Source organism: Cariama cristata, unplaced genomic scaffold (genome assembly GCF_000690535.1).
Source record: "Cariama cristata isolate BGI_N322 unplaced genomic scaffold, ASM69053v1 scaffold7288, whole genome shotgun sequence".
Taxonomy (NCBI): domain Eukaryota; kingdom Metazoa; phylum Chordata; class Aves; order Cariamiformes; family Cariamidae; genus Cariama; species Cariama cristata.
Window position 1 is genome coordinate 146,135 of NW_009632831.1, and position 8,708 is coordinate 154,842.

The window sequence follows — 8,708 nt, forward strand, 5'->3', positions numbered from 1 at the left end:
AGAGAAAGAAGGACCAACTGGAAGTAAAGCGTTTATCCCCAATCCTCCCAAGCTCGCTGTGTCTGTACGGGCAGGTCCCAACTGTTAGACTGTATTTCAGTTAATTCAGCGTTTCAAAGCTGCAGTAACTCTTCCAGTGTCCTTTGATCCTTTTTGTACCGTCTGGGCCCTGGCTTGCTGTTCCCACTGAGGCCTGTCAGTCCAGCTTACAAAATATTTTCCTTTTACTACCTTTTCCTCCTTAAAAGAATCTGGTCCTAGTTATATTCACCCTCTTCATGTGCTTTTATCCAACATACTATATTCTCTTCAACTTACTTTCTCCATTGTCTCTTTTTACAACATAACACTGGCTTGTAACAGCTCATAGGTGATAGAGAAAATTAGGAAATATAAGCTTAAATAGAAAGCTTGGAGCCCAGTTTTGACAGAAGTTTCTGAGATTTGGAGCTCTAGTTGAATGTATTACAAACTAATCAAATTTATTAAAAGTTTAGCCATAGTAAGCCTTGCTTTCGTCCCAGTATATTGTCATGGTTGTTCCTTTTCTCACCCAAGGAAGGTAAATTCACTTCGTTGCAGTCAAATCCTGCAGGAAGACGGGCGTGCACTTGTCCACAGCTGGCAAGCAGTGTCCTTACTGATGCTTGCTGCCGTACCTGTGCCACACAAGGCAGCCGTGTGCGTGCTTGGGCTGTTTAACCAGGTTACAATGCAATGCTGAAAGCAACTCCACCTTGTCTGACTCGGCGTCAGGCGTTGCGCAGTCTATACTTGCCTAAAGATCCTCTCCAAAGCAGCCTTTCTGAAGGGGAAGAGGTTTGTTTTGCTCGACTGCTGAATGCCATGCAGTGCTTTCCTTTGTGTGAGCTGGTTCAGGATATCACAAATAGCACGGGCAGATGCAGGTGCTCGTTTTGACAAGCAGAGATGAGAATCCTGTTAGGCAGAAGATGTGAAGACCACCAGATGAATGCCCCAAACTGCTGGCTTCCATCTTCCGGGCAAGAAGCATAAGGCACGTATGTGAAATGCAGCCTGCATGTGGCATTTGATGTGGTAGGTTTGGGTTGAGCTCATCCATCTTAGGATTCACAGCAATGGTAAAATTTAAGTCAATGTATTTATACAACTGGCCTTCAATGTCTTTGGAAGAAAAGAACGCACTGAAAGGCAGCACAAAGTTTAAGAATGAAAAATTCATCTTGCATGCTGGTATCTTTGATCAGGAGAAGCCAAGAACAGTGGGAAAATTATGTTCTTTCCTAGGTATTGCTTGGGAAATGTGTACAGCATACACTAACTGTTGGGAGGAAAAGCAATTTATCACTTTCAAGAGGAAAAAGAGTTGCTGAGGATAAAGAATCTCATAAAATTGTAATCAACTATGAAAATTGATAGTTTGCAAATCAAGAGACTGCTGAGTGTAGGACATCATTTTCCGTAGTCCTTGCACTCTGAAAAACATTGGTATAAATCAGAATATTGTATTCCTTGAAAACAGTTTTAAAAAGCCATTCGATCCTCAGCCCAATTATAAGGGTCCGATAGGACGAATTTTCCAGTAACGAGGAGAGGTTTTAAACGTCTTGTTAATGTGGCTTTTCAAAAGAAAACATATAATGCTGTAAAATCCTTTCAAATCATAAATTGAAATATTAAAACATCTCAAGGAAATGGTTAATCTGGTAATTATTACTAAACCCTGGAGTATATAGGTCCTATAGCAGCAATGTGTGTCTTTGGGGCTTGACCCTGCCATCTGTGCTCATCGTGTGCTTTGTCACCTGAGCTGTTTTATTGTAATGAATTGGTCTGCTCACAAGTAAGGTACTACTCGGTATGCAGTAGTAGGCAATCTACCCCATCTTGTACTTGCTTGAATGCCTCTTTTTTCCTACTTTGCTTAAGATAATAGCATTTTTATATTGCCCTTGGCTGCAGACACAGTAATGTTTAGCAATGATATATATTCACCAAGGGAAATAGCAAAGGATAATCCATATATTCCAAAGTGAGGAGCTGAAATCTTTGCAAGTTTGAAGTAAAATGTGCTTACTTAGAATGTATTAATTTGTAGCAAGGACAATAAAAATGCATTCTGCAGTTCGCTGTTATCACAAGGCAGTTGCATGCAGTAATTTACCTGTGCAATGAATTAGGTAAGACAAGGGAGAAGAAATAAAAAGTTTAAAAATGGAAGGAGCAGGAAAATGATAAGAGTGCAGGACTGGAGCTGCAACCCATATTTTTGTAGGTGAAAACAAGCAGTTTCCTTATTAATCACTCTTGAAAAGACACCTTGCTATAATTTCAAGTTAAACTAATTTTCATGCAGAACATTGATTCAGTGTCTAGGATCCTGAGCTACCTTCTGCAGTATAAATCTATTGTGTTTTCAGCTCTGCAGGTAAAATATGTGGATTACTCACATGCAGCCTAACATCATGTGAGGCAAAAAACTGAGAGATGCAAGTAAATTCTGCTTTGCGAAGAAGTGCCCCCTGTCTAGGGAGCATGATTGTTGTGGCAGTCATTGGGAGTGCTGACATGAGTGCCCATATGAGGAGGAAAGCCTGAAGCAACCCGTTAGAAGCAAATAACAACCCATGCTGGTTTTGAGAGCATTAAATAGGTGATGTCTGGCACAGGCTCTATCTCCTTTAAGAGCTGGTGGGTGAGAAAAAAAACACTAGGCTTGGAATAAAGTTGCTCTGGTGCCTTTGACCATTTGGGATATGTTAGAGAAGGGCTTGAGCCCAGCTGGGGGATCTCCATCTCGGCTGGAGCCAGGCAGGCACAGCCAGGTGGCCGTATCCTGGCAGGAGCAGAGCTCTGCACAGGGCACCGGACCTCGCAGGCTTTGCTCCAGAGCTGGTTTTCGTGTAGCTAGCTGCAAGCATGGGCACACAGGTCTGTCTGCAACAGGCTGGGGCAGGCAAACCCCCAGGCAGAGAGGGTCAGCATCGCTTGTGGACTGGAAGAGGTAGGTTGTACCATCTGGAGAATTAGGAAAGTGCCTGGGGATGTTAAGTACTAACTGTCAGTTGACTGCACCAGGATTTGAGCATCTAACTTCCTTGGGTATTGGTTTCTCCTGTGTGTTTGTAGGAGACAAACCACCTCTTATCTATGAGTCTGAATAAATCACATCATAGGCTTTCAATGGACCTCAGTTCCTAAATCATTTTGTTCTAAAAATGTTACTAGCAGCAAGCAAACCATAGGTGAGACAAGCATTGAGTGCAGGACCTTCATAAAATTCTGTCAAAGTGGACAAAAATTACTATCTTTATCCTGTTGCGCCTGGAGACACTGACTTGGAGAAATTTAAATTGATTTTCCGAGGTGCAGATGGAATGAGAAGCTCCTGACTCTCAGTCTTATTCCCCTGAATTGCTTGGGCACTTAAATAAATGCAGGGATGGCTCTGACAGCTGCCAGCCATTTCCAACAGCAGATCGCTTCCTTTGCTCGCCTTCCACTTGGTCTGGCACCTCCTGAAGTCAGGAGGAGCTGCAACCCTGACAGTAATGGGAGGAAAGGAAGATAAAAAGCCTAGTAATGCTTTTATTTAGAATTTGAAAATTGAATTTAATAAAAAAAAACCTTGTCATTTTGGTAACCTCTTGCTTAGATGGTGTTTTACTCGCTGCCCTGCATCTTACAACACATTCTCTATTCTTCTCAAGTAGAGGAAATAGAAGACGAGGAAGTACGCCCACACGTCCAGTGCAGAGGTGGAGTTTAAAGCCATCCCTTTGCTAGAAGTCCCCATTTTTTTGCCTCTCCAGTTGCCCCTAGGCATTTCCTCTCGGATTACACTTGAACAGTCTCTCGCTTTTAAAGCTAGAAAAAACAAGTAGACTTGAGGGCTTTCTGTCATGGCTGATTTCCTTCCAAGCTGACGACTCAGCTCTGGTTAATACTTGGCAGCTGGTAGGTAAGACAGAAGCAAAATATATGTCTCTCTGGTAAGGCCCGTAAAAAATAGAAAGATGGAAAGTGTATGCGAGTGAATGTAATTATTTAAACTATCCCCATATGGATATATAGACACATAGCAAGCTGCAAACACAGATTTCATTTTATTCTAAAGCAACTATTAAGACAACTTAATTTTACCAGTCCTGAAGCCTAATGATGGACTATATAAAAACACAGCAGTGAGTTAGGTACCTTAAGCCAGTGATTTCCTGTCCAAGTTTGTTATTAACTCATTCAGACTTTCTTAAAAAATAACCCCACAAATTTTCCTCAATCCTCCACTAGTGCCAGCAGAGGTTATTTGTTTTCCTTGCGGAAGAAGTTGGACCTCCACATATCATATCCACACTTGACTCTGACTGTGGTTTTTAGAAAACTGTACACCTTTCAACAGTTTCATCATGAGTCCCAAAATCTCCTTATCTGGTAAAAAAGTTGACCAACCACATGATGATGAAACACAGCTGTCTGTGACCATCCTTCAAATACTATCAGCCATGATACGGCACATCCTCACATTTCCTTTTATTATGTCCCTGGAGGTGAAAAGAAGGAGGGTCCCAGTGATATTTTTCACCGGTATTGCAATATTGCAAATTCTCTTTGAAGTATGTAAATTGTTAAGAAATAGTTAATGGGTGATATTAAGCCTTGTTGATTTGAGCAGTGAAGGCAACATGATTGAAAATCAATGAACTTGTCTGAAACTGCAATATAATTAGTAGTTCTGCCAACTGAGTATATTAAATAGTTTGGAGGGGCCTTCCTGAAACAAGGTAAGTTATGTTTTGAAAGCCTCAGAAAAAAAGCGAAGTGATTTATAAACGCTTTATTTGTTCAGAATAACAGGTAGTGAACGCACAGGCTATTTCCTGATGGATATTTAATTAAAATGTTGAATAATATTTTACTTCTAATGGCAAGAACTCCAATTCCTTCCTTACCAGATTCAGTGAAGATTTGGAGTTTATACTTTATTTTTTAGATATGTGAGTACCTGCCTCAGGTTTTAATCCAACTTGACTTAAGTTCAATCAATCACTTAATGAAAGAAAGGAAGAACAAGAAAGAACGTTCTAAATACAAAATCAGATATCGAGGTTGCTTCCTGGTGTTGGTTTATTAGTTTACTCTTTTCTATTACTATCTTCTGTTTTCTACCCCCAAAGCTCAGCTGTAGAAAAATCATTACTGTAGCTTGCGCTGAAAGCCGCGTTGTTGCTTATCTCGCCGGTTCTCAGATCAGACCTCTTCTGCAGCACCATGTGAAGGCAGCGGCTCTCGAGCCTCTGACCAGGCTGGCAGCTGGCAGGTGAGTTTAAAGTCGCCAATTCCTTGTTTCCTGCAGTGCCACCAGTGATTCGCGTCTACCCTGAAACGCAGGCGCAGGAGCCTGGCGTGTCGGCAAGCCTCAAATGTCACGCCGAAGGCATCCCTAATCCCCGAATTACCTGGCTAAAGAACGGCATTGATATCATGCCAAAACTATCCAAACAACTAACGCTCTTAGGTAAGAACAGAATTTTGATTAATTAAAGTATTGTAGACGGGGATTAAGGAGGATTATTTTGCACTTTAAACTAGAAGGTCTTGTACTTTTGCTAAACCTCAGTTGTTGGAAATTGTGTTACAAAACCCCTGTTCTTTCTTTTTATCATTTTCTCCTGTGAATTTCTCAGGAAATACAGTATTGATTGATATAAGTGGTAACGGCGTTCTGTTAAAAGAGTGTGCCGGGTTCTCCACTGCCTCGCCTCTTGTGTACAGATGTGCAAATCAGAAGGGAAATGCATTAAATTATTCGTTGGGGTAAAAGCAGTACATTGAATGCCAGTCAGCCGAGAACCAGGCTGTGGTTCACCTATCTTCTCACACCCACCTCTGCAGAGGGAATCAGGCTCTTCACTCTGTTGGTCCTTGTTCAAATGCGGGTGCAGCACACACAATGAAAGGCAAAAATATTTATTTGCAGTTTTCTGTGTAAAAATATTAAAAACCTCCCCACACATGCCCCAATATGGCTGTGGTCTGTTGCAGCCCTCAACCAGTGTTGGCAACACAGATATCCCTGAATGGTTAGCTGTGATATCTCAAAATCTTTCAAGGGTTTTAGGCAACAGTCCAACTCCAGAAAGCAAAACAATAGGAGGAACTGTAGAGAGACCCCTCCCAAACCCAAGTTTTCGGTGATCTGATGAAAAACAGTTTGCACAATTGAAGTTAATTTTTCTCCACTAAAGCCAAAGCATTTTTTTTAACAAGAGGAAATAAATGAAATGTAATTTGTTGTTTGCACTTGGGATTGTTCTTTCTTTGTTTCTGGCGCAGAGTGTGTATGTGCTAATGGAAAGAAGCAAAACATCAGCTCTCATGAGAATCCCTCAAATACCTCTAGTTATGTACAGGGAAACATTGTGTGGGGAAGTCACCCTGTCGAGCCGTCACCGGGCGGCTGCGGCAATGGAAGGCAATTAAGGGCAGTAGAAGCAATTAGCAGCAGTGAGGAACACTGTTTATGGGTGTCTTTCTTACAGCAAACGGAAGTGAACTTCATATCAGTAGCGTTCGATATGAAGACACTGGTGCCTATACCTGCATTGCTAAAAATGAAGTGGGAGTGGATGAGGACATATCTTCACTTTTCATAGAAGATTCAGCAAGAAAGACCCGTAAGCTTAATTTTCCATTTATTTATTTCTTTAAAGAGTATTTAAATGTAATGGTAGACATACAATTTAATAATTCAGTCCTTTGCATGTGGTGTGATGGACTCTTACTTGTAAGGTAATAACAATTTTGTCTGCACTTTGATCAGAGGATTGTATACTGTTTTGGGAAGGAATCATGTGACGAAGGTAAAATCTCCTCATCCAGGACAAGGGTACCTTTCATGTACCAGAATTGTACTGGATGTGGTACGAGTAACATCTTCACTAAAGTAACAAATTGGCAATAGTTTTAGATACCAGAGAATCCAAAACCTAATATTTTGTGGAATTATGTGCTGTTTCAGAAAATAAATTTCATTGATTTCTGTACAAGACTACTTCTTTAAAGCCAGGTATCAGTTGAAGTTCTCAAATATTTAGATGCTTGAAAAATCTTCTGATGGAATTATTTGCATAGATTGAACTACTAACATAGTTGTCATCGGGGAAACATGACGGGATGACTGATACAATTGGAGTGCTACAATGGATGGCTGTAAACCCTTCAGAAAGGATAGGCAAGGAAGGAGAGGCGGTGGGGTAGCCCTGAACGTTAGGGAGTGTTTTGGCTGTTTACAGCTTAATTAATGATGGTGATGATAGGGTTGAGTGTTTATGGGTAGGAATCAGGGGGAAGGCCAACAAGGCAGATATCATGGTGGGAGTCTGTTATAGACCACCCAACCAGGATGAAGAGGCAGACGAAATAGTCTATAAGCAGCTGGGAGAAGTCTCAGGATCGCTAGCCGTTGTTCTCAGGGGGGACTTCAACTTACCAGATGTCTGCTGGACATACAACACAGCAGAGAGGAAACAGTCCAGAAGGTTCCTGGTGTGTGTGGGAGAGACCTTCCTGACACAGCTGGTGAGGGAAGCCAATGAGGGAAGGTGCCTTCTAGACCTACTGTTTGTGAACAGAGAAGGACTTGTGGGTGATGTGGTGGTTGGAGGCCCTCTTGGACACAGAAATCATGCAATGATAGATTTCTTGATCCTTGGAGAAGTAAGGAGGGGGGTCAGCGGAACTGCCACCTTGGCCTTCTGGAGGGCAGACTTTGGCCTGTTGAGGAGCCTGGTTGACAGAGCCTTGGGAGGCAGTCCTGAAGGGGAAAGGAGTCCAGGAAGGCTGGATGCTCTTTAAGAAGATCTACAAGGCGCAGGAGCAGGCTGTCTGCATGTGCTGAAAGATGAGCTGGTGAGGAAGAAGACCGGCCTGGCTGAACAGAGAGCTTTGGCTGGAACTCATGAAAAAAGGAGAGTTTATGACCTTTGGAAGAAGGGGCAGGCCACTCAGGAGGACTACAAGGATGTCATGGGGTTATGCAGGGAGAAAATTAGAAGGACCAAAGCCCAACTGGAACTTAATCTGGCTACTGCCATAAAAGACAATAAAAATGTTTTTATAAATACATTAGCAACAAAAGGAGGGCTGAGGAGAATCTCCATCCTTTATTGGATGTGGGAGGAAATATAGTGACAAAGGATGAGGGAAAGGCTGATGTACTTAATGCTGCCTTTGCATCGGTCTTTAGTAGTAGAATGAAGCTTCCGCAATCCAAGGGGAAATGGTCAGCGACCTGCTGCACCACTTAGACACACACAGAGGTCTATGGGGCTAGATGGGTTCCACCCAAGGGTGCTGAGGGAGCTGGCAGAAGTGCTCACCAAGCCACTTTCCATCATTTATCAGCAGTCCTGGCTGACCGAGGAGGTCGCGGTTGACTGGAGATTGACAAATGTGACGTGCATCTACAAGAAGGGCCAGAAGGAGAATCTGGGGAACTCCAGGCCTGTCAGCCTGACCTCGGTGCTGGGGAAGGTTATGGGGGAGATCATCTTGAGTGCCGTCACACGGCACATACAGGAGAATGAGATGATCAGGCCCAGTCAGCACGGGTTTATGAAAGGCAGGTCCTGCTTGACTGACCTGATCTGCTTCTATGACAAGGTGATCCGCTTAGTGAATGAGGGAAAGGCTGTGGATTTCTAGACTTCAGTAAAGCCTTTGACACC

General features: G+C 42.6%; 1 protein-coding gene across 1 annotated transcript in view; it reads left to right on the plus strand.

The window, feature by feature from the left end:
• FSTL4 (follistatin-like 4) overlaps positions 1-8,708 on the plus strand; it is a gene marked incomplete at its 5' end in the record, with an annotated part of 162,744 nt that overhangs the window by 136,348 nt on the left and 17,688 nt on the right. Inside the window, 2 exons of the mRNA XM_009706525.1 lie at positions 5,336-5,497; positions 6,522-6,656. Coding sequence (XP_009704827.1) covers positions 5,336-5,497; positions 6,522-6,656 — 297 coding nt within the window. The remainder of the gene's footprint in view (positions 1-5,335; positions 5,498-6,521; positions 6,657-8,708) is intronic.